The sequence below is a fragment of the Leucopleurus acutus genome (genome assembly GCF_964270905.1).
Source record: "Leucopleurus acutus genome assembly, chromosome: 19".
NCBI lineage: Eukaryota > Metazoa > Chordata > Mammalia > Artiodactyla > Delphinidae > Leucopleurus > Leucopleurus acutus.
In genome coordinates this window covers 51,028,928-51,045,883 of record NC_139161.1, presented here as the reverse complement: position 1 = coordinate 51,045,883, position 16,956 = coordinate 51,028,928, and the positions used below count along the sequence as shown (strand labels likewise).

General features: G+C 43.0%; 1 protein-coding gene across 1 annotated transcript; it reads left to right on the top strand.

Annotated features, from left to right (window-relative positions):
* The first annotated feature begins 2,441 nt into the window (after window positions 1-2,441).
* On the top strand, window positions 2,442-15,578 carry ZFP3 (ZFP3 zinc finger protein). The gene is made up of 2 exons (XM_082859901.1): window positions 2,442-2,529; window positions 11,343-15,578. Exon 2 carries the CDS (start codon window positions 11,351-11,353, stop codon window positions 12,860-12,862), a length of 1,512 nt encoding a protein of 503 aa, XP_082716027.1. The 5' UTR covers window positions 2,442-2,529; window positions 11,343-11,350; the 3' UTR covers window positions 12,863-15,578.
* The last annotated feature ends 1,378 nt before the right edge of the window (window positions 15,579-16,956 follow it).

The following is a 16,956-nucleotide window of genomic DNA, read 5'->3' as shown; positions in this document are numbered from 1 at the left end:
GGCTGATCAAATGAAGCACTGTTAATGTCTGCACCAGTGATACCCAAACTTTAGAGTGCATTAGAACTCCTGAAATGCTTGTTAAAACACAGATTGTTCAACTCTAATTCCAGAGTTTCTCATTCAGGAGATCTGTGGGTGGGGCCTGAGAATTTGCATTTCTAACCATCATTCCAGATGCTGCTGATTCAGACACCACACTTTTTGAATCACTGAGCTGAGCTATTGGTTTCCAACCTTGCTGGCTGCATATTGGAATTGCTTGGGAAATAAACAAAACAATAAAGCCCAGACTATATCTCATATCATTTTCAACAGAATCTATGTGGGTGGCACCAGACATCAATATTTTTAAAGATCCCCAGGTGAATTAGTCAGTAAGGAAACACAAAGTAAAACCACTATAAGAGGTCACTAGATCTCTATTGTAATGCTCAATTTAAAAAGAAAAAGAAAAAAAGAACTGATCAGATCAAGTGTTGGCGAGGATGTGGAGGAAAAAGACTCATACACTGCTGGTGAAAATGTAAAATGTGCATCCACTTTAGAAAATGGTTTGCTGGATTCTTTAAGAGTTAAATATGTGCTTACCATATGATACAGCCACTCCACTCCTAGGCAGCTATCCAAGAGAAATAAAAGCTTATGCATCTGTGCATATAAAGAAGTGTACATGAATGTTCTTAGCAACTTTGTAATAGCCATAAACAAGAAACCACCTGAATATTAATAAGTGAATAGATTTAAAAAATGTGGTGTATTCAAATAATTGAATACTGCTCACTAATAAAAACATACTTAAAAAAAAAGCTCCCCAGGTGATTCCAATGTGCAGCCAAGATTGAGAATTACTGATCTAGGTTCTTGAGACAGAAGACTGTTAATGTAGGTGTACTAGATAAATACAGTAGAACCAAATGTCTCCCATTCTTGGTCTGTGGCAGGATACTCTCGTAGTATGGACATCTTTCCTTGGGATGAATGCAGGTGGCAGTGATTGTGATGGTGGGTCATGGCTTGGACAGAGGTTCAAGCAGAATGAAGAAGGTTGAAACAGCAATCATGAAAATGGTAGACAAGCTGACTAGGGAAACAAGATGATTTCTAGGCAGAAGTGAAAGACCTCTGGGAAGTGGAGACCATAAATTTATTTTGGGGTTCTTCTCCAAAATGTACGATTTTCCCCACCAGCTGTCAGTGGCCTGGGCAAGGAAAATGGACATTTCTACTGATCCAGGGTTAACAAACTTCCAATGCGGTTGCAGACAGTAGGGCAAAGGAGTTAAGGATATTGGTGTGAGAATGGCTAAAGTGATGGACCCTATAGTCTAGGGCCTAATCCCATGAACTCAAGCAAAAGCTTTCTTTTCCCCTTTCTTTATTTTTTCTTTTTTTTTCTGATAGGTTGTGTACTAGATATATACATAATATCACTTTCTGTGAGTAGTCACTCCCTTCCCTGTTCCATAGGATTATGGTGAGGCAAACACAGAAGCCTGCCCCCACAATTGAGGCAGACAAGTGACCCAGATTTGGCTAAACCTACTATCCCTTTCCCCTGAATACAATGATTAGTCCAGGGGTGAGCACCAGACCTAAACAAGGCCAATCATAGTCCTTCCCTGTAACTGCTATTTGGGAGAGGTATCATAGTTTGAGGCAACATTAGATAGGATGGAAGGCTTCTCCTATGCAGTTACCTTTGAAGTGAGACCTGAATAACAAGAAGCAGAGGAAGTAACAAGCACAAAGGTGCTGAGTTGAGAAGGGTCAAGCTGCTCAAGAAATAAGGAGGCTAGGGGAGAATGCCGTTCCCATTGCCGGAACCGCTGTCCCCTTCACTCTTGACCCGGGTAATTCCCGCTCAACCTTCAGATTTCAGCCCAAACATCACACCCTCCGGTAAGCCCTCCTTGACTTCAAGAGCGGGTCTCCCTTCGCCCCCAGCAGACGACTGGCCTATTCCTAGGATGTAGGGGTCTGTGTTTACCAGACTCGTGTAGTTCAAGGGAGGGAGTGACGGGATAAGGGATGCAGGGGGGCGCGTGATCTCTGCCCGGTGAGAAAGCGAAGCCAACTTTCAATTTCTCAAGTCCAGATCAATGCTTGGGGAGCGACAGCAGCGCGCAGAGCGGCCGATCCCAGGGCGGAAGTGCATCCCTGGAGCCTTTCTAGGAAACTCGGAGGACCTAGCTCGTCAGTGATCATGAGGCTGAAGTGGGGCATCGTCAGGCGCACAAGGCCACTTCAGAGAGGTGGTGTGGCAGGGCAGCGGCGAGATGGGGCTCGGGTGAGCGCGAGAACCGGCGCAAAGCAAGCCTGGAAAGGGTGAGGAGACCCCGGCCTGCCGCCCACCTGTTCCTCCTGGGAGTGCTGCGCGCATTGATTGGCTGCAGTGCCGCCCGGGTACCGGAAGTGGCTGATGCCCATAGCCAGTGAAACCCAGACAACAGCTGCGGGTTCTGAGGCAGCGGGCGGAGCAGCGCGGGGAGCCCGAGGGGAGCGCGTGTGGGGCGGTAGCTGCCTGAGGTGAGACCTCATTCTGTCCTGGCCGGGGGTGGAGGGTGCTGCGCTCCCGAACCCCTGGCCCACGAGCCCCGCGAAAACCCGACGTTTAGGCCCGTGCCTGACCCGGGTTCCCTCTGTGACCTTGGACTTTATGGTCTCCCCACCCCGCACCGGGTCCCCACCGGCACATACCCTGGACGCGGCCAGGGCCCGTCTCCGTCCTGGTTCCCTGCCTGTCAGCCGCGGGCACAGGAGCAGCAGGGACACCCCCTTCCGCGGGGGTGTCCTTACGTGGGGAATGATGGGGGCTGTGGTTTCCTCTGACATTCCATCCCCAAGTAAGCTGCGGGGACGAAATGGCGGGCAGTGTCATAAACTTCAGGCCTCCTGGCAGACTGTGCCCAGGGCCGGATATTGGTTTAAGAGGGTTAGTTACGGAAAGGAGACAGATTTCAGTGCAGAGTTAATAGAGCCTTTTGATTGTGGAAACCAGGAGGACAGAGGAAAAGAGGATAACAGTGCTTTAAATTGTCATCCAGATTGGCAGAAGGAACTTATTTTTACAAATAGTTATTGACGTCAGCTATGTGTCAGACACCGATCTAGGCTCTTTAGATACAAAATGAATGAACTATCCAGTTAGTCCTCAAGGGTGTCACAGATTAGTTATGTAAATAAGATATTTACACAAATTCATTTAACAGATATTTAGCAGGTACCCGAAATGTGCTTGGCGCTGGGAATATCAAGATGAATAGAACATCATCCTTGTTCATGGTCTGAAGAAGGAAGCAGAGATGAAAATAGAGTAACAGTACAATGAGGTAGCTGCAACAAGGTGAAGGAGTCTTAGGGACAGAGAAGAAGACAGAGGGGACTCTCTGTGTCTGAGCTGAGTCTTGTAGATGTTTGTTAAGTGTAAAAGGTGGGCAGTAGTATTCCAGGAAGTGGGAATAACCTGTTCTCAAAGGCAGAGAAGCTTTAAAGAATAAGAAGTGTTTGAACTGCAGCACCCTGAGCATGACTGCAGCTCCCACCTGTCATTGGAGAGCATGGGACAGGAGATGGGAAGGGAGACAGGGACCTGACCAGGAAGGCATGATGAGCCATGTTAAGTTTTTATTCTGTAGCCATTGGAGAGCAGTGAACAGGAAGCGACATGATAACTGTAGTACAAAGAAAGAGGTGAGTGAAATGCTGATTCAGAGGACCAAGAGATAACCTCCTTCCTGCAGGTGTAAGTGAAGACTTTGGGGAGGAGGTGATCCTTGTACTGGATACTGAGTATTTAGTAGGATCTGACCTTTCAGAAGTTAAGGGAAAGTATTTTTATGAATTAAGATGCTTTTGTCTATAAGTCACAGGATACAATTCAAGCTGGCCTAAAAAATACAAGTGTATAAGCTCTCATAATTGGAAGTCAAGAGGTAAAGTGGTTTCAGGAATGACTGAATCTAGTGGCCCTGCTGGCTCCATTTCCCCTCAATTTTCTCAGCTCGTCCTGCCTTCATCCACAGCTGGCAGCAGCGGTTCCAGGCAACAATATGTAGAAGTCTCTTCTGTGGTTCTCTCAGGACGGCAGGAAACTATTCCCAGAAGTTCCCAGCAAACTTCCTCAGAGTATCATTGACCCAGATGAAGGCATTTGTCCATTCCTGAAACAATCCCTACTGTTCTGAACAGTTACTGGCAAGGGGAATGGTATTAACTTAACTGGGTTAACTCATTTGGAGCTCACGGGTGAGGTCAGGTCTCCTGCAAAGAGTGCGAGGCCACTGCAAACTTTTTTGCTCAAATATCCCATAAAATAATTTGAAAAGCTTTGTGTATCCCCTTACGTGTTTGTAAGTTGACATCCAAAATGTTTCATCATTTTTTCATCATGAATTTGAATAGTTGCACAGGATGTTACTTTTGGTATGTTATAGATTTTGACATTTCAAAATTAAACGTCATGCTAGTTGGCAGGATTCCTGCCCTTGGATCCGTATGCTCACCACATCCTTCACCCTGTCTGTAAACTCCACTCTTCCCTCCTTCCCCCACTTCATTTGTCTCCCTGTCTCACTTGGTCATCTCAACTGTGTCCTGGCTAACATCCTCAAGTCCCTCACTTTCTCATTCTTCCACCACATGTGTCCACAGATTCCCAGCCTGCTCTGGGGCTGTCAAAAGTGTTGCTGGAGAAAGTCAGGAAAGCACTCCGATGGGCTGATTTCACTCCTCTCTACACTGATGCCTCCAGCATACTTGTCTCAGCAAGAGGTTGTAAGCGTGTAACAAGAGAATGTGTGTAAGTTGCTTGGCACATAGTAAGAGCTTCCATTACTCCCCAGAAGTTTAGTGCGTCCTCACTTATCTTCTCTCCTTCTTTACCCCAACTCTGCACATGCTACATTGAGGTCAGAATGTTCTTTCTGTTCCTTTTCTTATTCCTCCTGTACTTCCTAGTCTCTGAGGCTTTGCTCACCCCATGCTTTGCCCAGAATGCTGTTAAGTGCAGTAGTCTTCAAATGACATATATTGAGGGAGTCCACAAACATTTTCTGTAACATCTGTAAGTGCATGGATTGTTGAATGGACATCAGTCTCTAGATCCTTGACTTAAGTCTGTACCCTTGCCTACCACCAGTGTGCTTGAGAGTGGACCTGTGGCCTATAGATTTCTCTTTTCCACCTCCTTTTTCACAATTGCTCTTTTCCTCCTTTACAGAAGAAAGACATACCTCTCACCCATGCCCTCCTTAATTTTACTATAGCATATCACTCTGGGGTGGAAAAACCTCTGGAGTGCCACACAGGGGGACAATTTACTGAGGGAGTAAATGATTCTTGGACCTTTTATAACTCCCAATCTTTGCTTTTTTTTAATTTTTAAATTTTTTCCAATCTTTGCTTTTAACAACATTTAAAAAAGACCTAATCAGGCTGTCAGCTGATAGATTATTCAATGATTTTTTACTAAAAATCACAATATGTTTTTGGCAGATAAGTTTAGAGGACTAAGTGATATTGCTATCCCAAGAGATTGCTGTAAACTCTGATTTAGGCAGTTTGGGCAAACTCAGGTCCAGTCACAGTAACTAGGGTCAGTCTGATAAGCGTAATGGAAATGTGACCTAATCAGTTGTATTATATTCCCTGTCTGCTCCCAGAAGTTTAGGGTAGGGTTGGGGAGGGGTCAAGTTGGAGGGCAGGAAAAAAGAATGCAGAGCAAGAACTGGCAGTGTTATCTGTAATCCTGCTGCTTTGCACATGTGTTGATCTGCTTGGTGGACTAGACCTTGGTAGAGATGGATGCACCAGACTGAGAGTTAGATAACTCCAGTCACTCAGACTGTCTAACACAGTGGTTCCCAAACCTGATAGGGCATCAGAATCACCTGGGCACTTGTTAAAAATACACATTCCTTTGCCTACTCCTGGAGATTCTGACTCTGAGAGGTCTGATGTGGGACCTGGAGATTAGTATTTTTAGAGATTTTCCAGTTGACGTTTCTTCATCTAACCTAATTCCAGGCCAAGAATCATTATTTAAGCATCATTAAAAAAAAAAAAATCTTCCTGCTGTGATTGTAAGCCAACTAAACAATTTTTAGGGTTTTATGTGGTGGCTTCTCATGTAGACAGTATGGTCCTTTTGAAGTTTTATTTCTCATGGTTAATTAATAGGTGGATATTTGGTTTATGCATCAGTATTTTGTGAATGAGGATTTCTGAGTGCATTGAAAAAAAAAATTCCAGATCTGCAGAGTTGAAGACCCTATTCTGAACTATGGAGACCCAGTAGATGCTTGTCATCCCCCAGACTGAGGACCAAGAGTGGTCATCCTACTCCTAAGATGGCACATCCATCTTATCTCTCTCCAGAAACAACTAATTTCAAATATAGAAAAGTGAAGAAGTGACAAACATAAGAAATTATGTTTGGAAATTTAAATTTATGCTATGAGTAATAGAGTGTTTCCATATGAGGATGAGGTCTAATGTGTATCTGTGCCTCTGGAAAATCAACCAAAAGGAGAATGGCTTTGGGACTTCCCTGGTGGTCCAGTGGTTAGAACTCTGCGCTTCCACTGTAGGGGGCATGGGTTTGATCTCTGGTCAGGGAACTAAGATCCTGCGTGCCACACAGTGCATCCAAAGAAAATAAAAAGGAGGATGGCATTGATTTGTGTATGAGAAGGTGTCTATTAAACAAAACAATATTTAACAAATGGCATTAATATCGTGTCACTGGTGGAATGCAAAGTAAAAGAATAGTCAGAGGGGGCAAATTTTAGTTGGGGAAGACTTTCTGGACTAGAATTTTGAACCAGGTGTTGAAGTTGGGGATAGATACACATACCTAACTTCTATGTCTTGCATCTTGTTTTACTGTGGACACGTGGTTTTCCATATGGTGTGGGACAGATGTGGGTTTTATGAATGCTGACTTTGTATGGAGCTTGATGTTGGAAAAGAAGTAACTATAGGAGAGATGCTGGTGAAAAGGAAAGGCCAGCAAGGGGGTCAGAAGTAGATAGGGACTGAAATACCAGCTTGTAGAACTTGTTCCTGGCTGAGCATTAGAGAGAAATTTATTTAAGACAGTGCTTTCTAACTCAAATAGTACCATGGATGAAGATAGCTAAATTCTCTACAATGGATTCTTACAGTTACATAGGTACACATTATCTATAATTTTCAAAAATTTCAGTGAAAAGGAGAAATCCAGTTTTTGTGTGCCTGCCCTTATTCCAGGGGAAAATTAGAGAAGACGCTGAGTGGGGGAAAGTTGAAGAAGATTCCAGGTCATTTTTAGGGGTAGCACAAAGAGCTTCCAACACTTCAGGATTTCAGTAGGAGATCAGGTTCCTTCCAGGTGTCAGGAAAGAGGGCTTACCAGGGCTGCACCCCTGAGTGATTAGGGAGGCCAGAGGGTATGATCCTGTGGATGACTGGAGGCTGGGCAGAGAAAAGGGGCAGTACAAAGGGCACCCCAAAATCACCCCTTTCCCCTTCCCTCACCACTTGACCCCAGTCTCTCCTGCCTCTCAGGATCTTCATTTCTTCAGTAATCTCATCTTTTCTTCCCTCTTAACCTTTCTCTCTACTGGCACCATCCTTTCTAATATAAACATGTTCAAATCTCTACCATCAGAGAAAATTCTTCTTTGACTTTCTTTGACCTTTTACACTACTGCCCATCTTGGTCCTCTCCTTTCACCCAGATTTTTTGAAAGAAGCAGCAAATTAATTAATCAGTCCACTGCCACCTGGCTTCTGCTTCTGTCATTCCATTGACTCTGTTTTTACATGTCATCTGTGACCATCTAATTGTCCCAGCAGACGTTTTCCAGTTCTTATCCTACTGGATCTATCAACTGTGTGTGACGCTTTGTAATTCCCTCTGCCATTGCCTTGGTGACTTATATTGACACTTTTTCTGGTTCTTCTCCTACTTCACTAACCATTCTTTCTCTTCTTGGCAGGCTTCTCTTCCTCTACCTACCCCTTTATCATTAGGGTCCTAACAGGAAACAGGTACTTCGCTCAAATTAGGATAATTTGAGAAGGGTTTATTTGCAAAGAAGTTAATATAAAAGATGTAGGTGTAGGCAAGATACTGAGGAAAGCTGGGATTGGCAATAGCAGAGTAGTCACCAGCCCTAGGCCAGAAGAGGCAAGAGGTAGGGGAGGGCCTGGAGCCCACAGAGACAACTGGGTAGGATGATTCCTTGAGAGGAGTAATGAACTTCAATTGAGGGACACCATGAACCAAGGTGATCTCATAGGAAGGAACCAGGAGGATAAATACTCTGACCTCACTGTCCTCCCTCCTTCCAGCCTCCTGCTAGGGCTCCCCATTGGTGGAACACAACTGGAAGCCAGAGGGCCCCTTGATGAGTGCTATATAGGTTACCTTCTGGGGCAGAGAACAGGGTGAAGAAAAGTTGAAAGATCTGGAGCGGAACATGGAAGTTAACTGGAGTACTCTTCAGTGTTGGCCTTGGCTTTCTAGGTTTCTGTCTTCAGTATCTGACAGTTGTCACAACTATACTCATTATTGTCTATGCTGAGTACTCTCAAGTCTGTATCTTTAGTCCTGACTGCTCTAAGCTTTAGACCAATATATTTTGACTGATTCCTTGGTACTTCTGTATGGATGTGTTGAAACTCATCTTGTCCAAAACACAGCTCATTTATCATCTTCCCTCCTAACGTAGCTGCTCCTCAATATTCCCAACCTTGGTGGTATCACTATCCATCTAATTACACCCTCCTTACACCTATATCCAATCATACCCCAAGTCTTAGAGAATTTGTCCTCTCAAGCACTTCTCTAGTCTGTTTCCTCTTCATTCACACTACCACTATTACCCTAGTTAGATCTCATCACCCTTTGCCTTGATGACTGCATCAGACTTCTAACTGATCTCCTTTATGTCCTTGTCTGCTGCTTTCTGGTTCAGCCACTAAATGGCCACTTGTGTATATCTACCTGAAATGCTAATCTGACCATGAACTGTGTCATTCCTTGGCTTAAAAACCATTCCATGACCCTGCAATATAAGGATGAAGTCCCATAGCTGCCCCATTCCCCCTTGAGAATCACCTTCTGCAATTAACACTTTTATCGATGGGAAGATTGTGTTGCTCAGATTTGCTGTGGTGCACAGATGCACTGCTCTAGGCAAAGGGCCTCTCCTCTTCAATATTAGCTCCCGGTTGCTTAATACCTGAACAGAAGCTGGGCTCATTTCCCCAGCATTTGGATCTTCTGTGAGGGGACAGCTAAATCCTTGGGGCCATTGTACCAATTAGGAGCAAGTTTGGCTTCATAATTAAAAAACCATAATAGCTTAAGCAAGGAAAAAGCTTGTTTCTCTGTTAGATAAAAGAAGTCCAGAGGCAGGCGTTCCAGGGCAAGTATGGCAGCTCCACAGAGTCATCAGGGACCCAGGTGCCTTCCTGTTCTTGTCCCACTGTAAGGTATGCTGGTGAATTCATGGTCCAGGATGGCACTTCAGCTATCACTTCATGCCCCAGGCACAGCACAGAAGAGGGTGAAGAAATGTATCCCCTTACTTTTAAGGAGATATCCCAGAAGTCCCTTGTGCTGTCATTTGCATTTTACTGTCTCATTGGCCAGAAGCTAGTTACATGGCCAAATCTAGCTGTAAAGAAGTCTGAGAATATATTTCTTTAGGCAGCCTCATTGCTACAAAAATAAATTCATTATTCTGTTGCTGATGAGGTGGGGAAGAGTGGAGATTGGGATAGACAACTAAAAATCCTTGCCACAGCCTTTTAGAAGTTTTAAAAAAGTATAGGCTTTAAGATTTATAAAAGTGCTAAGAGGGGCTTCCTTGGTGGCGCAGTGGTTAAGAATCTGCCTGCCAATGCAGGGGACACGGGTTCGAGCCCTGGTCCAGGAAGATCCCACATGCTGCAGAGCAACTAAGCTGTGCGCCACAACTACTGAGCCTGTGCTCTAGAGCCTGCGAGCCACAACTACTGAGCCCACGTGCCACAACTACTGAAGCCTGCACACCTAGAGCCTGTGCTCTGCAACAAGAGAAGCCACTGCATTGAGAAGGCTGCGCACCGCAGCGAAGAGTAGCCCCCGCTCGCCGCAACTAGAGAAAGCCCACGCACAGCAATGAAGTCCCAGTGCAGCCAAAAATAAATAAAATAAATTTTTAAAAAACTAAAAAAAAAAAAGTTCTAAGAAAATTGTATAAAGGGACCAATTAGAATATTAGTAAGTAAAAATCAACAGCATTGCTATATGTATGTATATATATATATGTGTATACACACACACACACACACACACACACACATATATATAATAACAACCAGTTAGAAAATATAAGAAAAACTCACTAAAAGAGAAGACATACAGAAACGTGATGGATATAAAAACATCAGGGTAAGTTTGGAAATTTTACAAAATTATACTAAAATTTATTTGGAAAAATAGAATAAACAGGAATATTTGAAAAAGAAGACTAACAAGTGAGCACTTTCTCTAACATATTAAAAAATTTAAAGCTACAGTAGGTTGAACAGTTTGGTGTTAGAGAGGGAATAGATCAATAGAACTGAATGGAGCCTGGAAATTGACCCAGATATATATGGAACTTTAGACTATGGTATAGGAGTCATTTCAAATTAGTAGGGAAAATTAGGTATTGATACAATTTAGTAACCATCTGGAGAAAATTAAGCTAGAACCATACTTTATCCAAATATATGGGAGCCAAGGGTGGTTCCTTCTGTCCCTGTTGTAGCTAAGTCACATTAACCTTTTGAATAGGTAATGTCTACAACATATACAATCCCCTATTCTCTAGAGTTGGTGAGTGCCACAGAACTGGGCTAAAGATATTTCTTCTTGCTACTTATTTCTGGTTTCTTCCTCTATAAACCCAAAGGTTATATTAGTCATTTTTGTCCCTTTCCCAACCTTTTCCCTATACCATCTATTAATATGGCCACAATTTTCCTTAAATGTTTTTATTACCAACCTCAGTTTCTGCCTCAATTCACTGTTAATATTATGGAACTTTTATCAGCATCTTCTTACCATCCATTTCCTATTCTCTCCTTAAATCTTTTCCTCTGATAATTTCCCTCACTTTTCTCAGTCAGCGTCTGCTCTTTGTGTAGCATGTCCACCATAATCCTAAATCTTTCTCTTCTCTTCAACAGCATCCTGTAATCTCACCAGATACAGAGAGTGCTTTTGGGTGCTGTCAGAACCATGTCAAGCTCCATACTCCCTAGTATTGGCTTCATTTAGCTGTGATACAGCCACTTCACAGACTTACCCTCTCTCATTTCAGATTGTGAGATGGGGACTGAGAACAAGGAGGTAATTCCCAAGGAAGAAATTTCTGAAGAATCTGAACCACATGGGGCAATATTAGAAAAACTTCCAAAGGTGGTTTATCAGGGTCACGAGTTTGGAGCAGCATGTGAAGAAGACATATTGGAGGAGCATTCCAGAGAGTCCACAGAAGAGGTTCTGGAGCAGGTGTCCCTTGAGGAGAGAGACTTTGCATCAGGGTTGATTATCTTTAAGAAATCACCCTCAAGTGAGAAAGACCATGAGAATAATGAAAGTGAGCGAGCCTACAATCCTAGCTCAAACCTGATCACGTACCAGGGAGATACTACAGCAGAGGCAGTTAGCACATTTGCTGCTTCTGGCCAAAACTTCATAGAGAATTTAGGACCTAATAAAACACATAGAAATTCTCTGGGAGAAAAGCCTCATACATGTAAAGAATGTGGGAAAGCCTTTAATCAAAACTCACATCTTATTCAGCATATGAGAGTTCATAGTGGAGAGAAACCCTTTGAATGCAAAGAATGTGGAAAAACATTTGGAACTAACTCAAGCCTTCGAAGGCACCTGAGAATTCATGCTGGAGAGAAGCCCTTTGCTTGTAATGAATGTGGAAAGGCCTTCATTCAGAGTTCACATCTCATCCACCATCACAGAATTCACACTGGAGAGAGACCTTATAAATGTGAAGAATGTGGTAAAGCCTTCAGTCAGAATTCAGCCCTTATTCTACATCAGAGAATCCACACTGGGGAGAAACCATATGAATGTAATGAATGTGGGAAGACCTTTAGGGTTAGCTCACAGCTTATTCAGCATCAGAGAATTCATACTGAAGAAAGATACCATGAATGCAATGAGTGTGGCAAAGCCTTCAAGCATAGCTCAGGCCTCATTAGACACCAGAAAATTCATACTGGAGAAAAACCCTATCTGTGTAATGAATGTGGGAAAGGCTTCGGTCAGAGTTCTGAGCTCATCCGGCATCAAAGAATTCATACAGGAGACAAACCATATGAATGTAATGAATGTGGGAAAACTTTTGGCCAGAACTCAGAGATTATTAGACATATTAGAATTCATACTGGTGAGAAGCCCTACGTATGTAAGGAATGCGGGAAGGCCTTTAGGGGAAACTCAGAACTTCTTAGACATGAGAGAATTCACACTGGAGAGAAACCCTATGAATGCTTTGAGTGTGGAAAGGCTTTTAGGCGGACCTCTCACCTTATTGTCCACCAGAGAATTCATACTGGAGAGAAACCTCATCAGTGTAATGAATGTGCCAGAACCTTTTGGGATAACTCTGAGCTGCTTCTCCACCAGAAAATTCACATTGGAGAGAAACCTTATGAATGTAATGAGTGTGAGAAAACATTCAGCCAGCATTCCCAACTTATCATACATCAGAGAATTCACACTGGAGAGAAGCCTTATGAGTGCCAAGAATGTCAGAAGACCTTTAGTCGGAGTTCTCACCTCCTCCGACATCAAAGTGTTCACTGTATGGAATGATCTGCAAAGCATGAAAGCCTTCTGTGGAAAAGCTGAAGTCAGACTTATTGTTCTCAGTCTGTACCCCAAGTTCTCAGATCAAATGAATGGACAGAACCTCCTCTGTCCTTTTACTGATTTTTATTTAAACAGTTGGTCAAAAAGGATGAGGCACTTTTATGAACTATTCATTGAGAAGTTTCAGTGTACTGAGTTAAATCATAAAAGCTGTTTCAGGCCTTAATTCTCCACTATCCCTTTTTCCTTTCCTTCCTCCCTCCCCACTAGTGGATCACATAACATTAGGGGTCTTTACTGGCCATCTAGCCCAAATTGTTACTGTTCAGGAAAAATGGAGGAACATGATTCCACCACTTCCTAGGAATGACAGAGTTGACCTCTCGAATATTACCCCTGAAATGTTAAAGTCATGGCCTAGAAGACACACCTCTCTCTTTCCCACTGTTTAGCATTGGAATTTAGTAAGCTTTTATTAGCTTCAAAATCTTCCAAACTTGCTATCAAGTTCCCTTGGAAGATGGCAGCATTAATGAAGAAGCGGGAAGCTTGGGTCATTTCCCATCTCCTGCTAGGCTTCCTTAGTCATCTGAGAGGGTGCCATGATAGAGGAAACTGACAAGCAATTTATAGGATTGTAAGTGAAGGCCCTCAGAATCCAGAGGGGCTGATTAGCAAGGCCAGGGGATAAACAAGTGGGGCCAGACTACTCAGCATGGGCAGAAGCAGCTCTTTTGCAGCTCTTTCTCATTTCAGGGCCGTTCAGACTGAGTGCTCCCAAGAACTCTGCTGCATTCACTTTGGGCCTCAGCTTGTGTTGCTGCTGACAGATCCTGTGTCAGGAAATAACAAAGAGGACTGCAGCTTCATTGTCACTAGGCACCTGGCCACAGTGATGAGCTGGTTCACCTGACTGACCAGGACCCTGCCTTGCCAAAGCACTTAAGCTCCCATGACCTGGGCCCCACTGCTGGGGTCCCTGGCTAATAGGCCAGGATGTGACAGCCTCTTCTCAATTTGTCCTTGGCTTTGGAATTCTCTTTCTTCAGCATTTCTACATGTGTTTTCTGTGTTCTCTTACGTGTTTTGTTTTGTTTTTTTCTTCAAGGAAACACATCCTCAATTTTTCATGTGTCAATGTTTCTGAGGCAGTGAATGGTAGTGGGAATTGCACTAACGGGACCCAGCTTGCTTGGGTCTGGTCTTAGAACTAGACCTTGAATAAGGCACTTCACCTGCTGATCCCTAATTTCCTCATCTGTAAAATGAGGGGAGTTGAACTAAGTGATCTCAAGTTTCAACTGGCCCAATAATTCCTTTTTTCTTTTAAAAAAATTTAACTTTATATATCTTCAGTGTTTTATTCTTTAATCTCTTTATTACACTAATACTAATCACTAGTATTTATTGAATTTTTACTATGTGCCAGGCACAGTGCCAGACAGTTTACATTTTTGTTTTCACAGCCTCCCTATGGTGTGGGTACTCTTTTTTTAAAAACAAACAAAACGGCTTTATTGAGGTATAATTTACATACCATAAAATTCACCTGTTTAAGTGTTCAGTTGAATGCTTTTTAGTTAATTTACAGAGTTGCACAACCATCAGTGATGTGGGTTCTCTTACACCAATTTGAAAGGTGAGGGGCAGGGGAGAAGTCAAGTAACTTGCCCATGATCACACAGCTGGTAAGTGCTAGAGCCAAGACTCCAGCCCTGAGCTGTGCTCCTAAGCACTGTGTTGTACTGTGAATTGGTGCATGCATTACTGCCTTATTCGAAATCCTTTGTACATTTTCTATTCATTATTAATTACTACATGAATTTGAATATAATGGATTTAAATCATGTCCTTGGAAACATAATTGGTCATAGCCAAAACCCATCAAGTGGGTTTATTCTGTACCCCAATATGTGCCCCCACCCCCGGGCTCATGCTCTTGGCTTGAGAAGAGGGCTGTACAAGTAAAACAGTTGATGAGGACTTCCTTGGCAGTTCAGTGGTTAAGACTTTGCCTTCCAATGCAGGGGTGTGGGTTCGATCCCTGGTCAGGGAGCTAAGATCCCACATGCATCAAGGCCAAAAAACCAAAACATAAAGCAGAAGCAATATTGTAACAAATACAGTAAAGACAAAAAAAAGTCCATATCAAAACGAACAGAAAAAAGTTGATTACACAGTTTCCACATCCTTCCAGGTACCTCTGTCTCTAGTAGTTAGACGTTAGTAGAAGTTCTTTAACTCATCTCTTTCCATAGGGTGTTTACAAGTGCAGTGTGCTCTCATTCCTTTTTTCATCACTCAAGCTCAAATTGAATTATACCCAAACATATCTTTCTCATGTGAAACCTGGATGTTACTTATTCCTTTAACTTATTCCTGTGTTTGAATATTTTATTTGCACATTCACCCCTTGCCAGCCCTTAATATAGAACTCAGCACCTCTTCAAGCTCCCCAGAAAGGATCCCCTCACAGAAACATATCCATGAGTAATACGGACTCTACTCAAGATTCTGGTGTGTAAGAGGTGGAGAAGGGGGTTTGTATCCTACTAGACATCTCGTTCTCAGCAGTCCCTTCTTTGCCAAACTGCCACTGAAGGTTTTTCTCTTTGTCCTCCCCTCTCAGGGCTGTCACCTCAGCTCCTTTTTAGGCCCTTCAATAACAGACCGCTCATTGGAACACTAGAAGGCAATTTAGTGACCAATTTTTGTTGTGCCTGATCATATTAGGGGAAGAAGTTCTCACCTCTCATTCTAAGAAGAATTTTCCAACATATATTAATTCTTTCCCAAGAGAAATTCTGGTGAATGAAATTATTTCCACCTTGTTATATACACTACACATACATCCTGTAACCTCACTACCTGCCCTTATCCACCTTATACCCAGCTAGCTCAGAAATATTTCTCTCTTTTCCTTGTTTGCCCCCTCCCCCTCAATTTTCTTAGGAGCCAAAATCTGACCATAATATAATTGACTGGTAGTCATAATCTAGTGCAAGTAGAATTCTATCAAGGAAAGAAAAGATGTGAATTTTCCTAATTTTAGACCCATTAAAAATACCAGGCCTCACAATCTCAAAAACCTACCAAAATAGCCAGAAATACCCTTCAGAATTTTTGCAGACCTAACCATGTACATTTTCATCCTTCCCTAATTAAACAGTTTTACTGGTATATTAACACTTTATGTAAATAAAGTATTTCTTTACAATTTTACTGATTTGATGCCTTTCTAAGTATATTCCAAAGTACATTGTTTCATTATGGTCTTAATATGACTTTGTATGCCATTTTCCTGCCATCCTATAAATTTCACCTTAGTACCCCAAATGTGCTCTGGTAGCTTCTGGTTTTACGTAAGCTGTTCTCTGTCCTTTTATTTATTTTTTAAAAAAAATTAATTATTTTTGGCTGTGTTGGGTTCTCATTGCTGCGTGAGGGCTTTCTCCAGTTGCAGTGAGCAGGGGCTACTCTTCGTTGCGATGCGTAGGCTTAATTGCGTGGCTTCTCGTTGCGGAGCATGGGCTCTAGGTTCGTGGGCTTCAGTAGTTGTGGCATGCAGGCTCAGTAGTTGTGGCACACAGGCTTACTTGCTCCACGGCATGTGGGATCTTCCCGAACCAGGGCTCGAACCCATGTCCCCTGCATTGGCAGGCGGATTCTTAACCACTGCGCTACCAGGGAAGTCCTGTTTACTCGGTCCTTGATCTTCTGCTTTGCTTGGTGAGGTCTTTTATCTTTCATGACAGGGAAAATGTTACCTACTTTGTTTATCTAGATAGATACAGTTAGTTTTTCAGGATTATCAACTTAATGTAAGGTATTCTGGATCTGGAATTTCTTGGTGTCCAGTGGTTAGGACACCATCGGGCTGAGGGCCCGATCCCTGGTCAGGGAACTAAGTTCCCACAAGCCTTGCAGTGCAGGGGGAAAAAAAAAAAAGATATTCTGGATTTAAAAAAAATGTTACTGAGATTTCTGTGCTGGTGTTTATTATTGTTTTGTTTTGACATGTTCTCCTGAGTGACTCCTGGTCTGAGGCAGTTTCCTTAGGTGGTTAGGTACAGGGTCTTTGAGACTCAGGAAAGCTC

Bases quoted from the DNA above. Each gene is read 5' to 3' on its own strand.
- ZFP3 (XM_082859901.1), top strand. From the start codon at position 11,351: ATGGGGACTGAGAACAAGGAGGTAATTCCCAAGGAAGAAATTTCTGAA.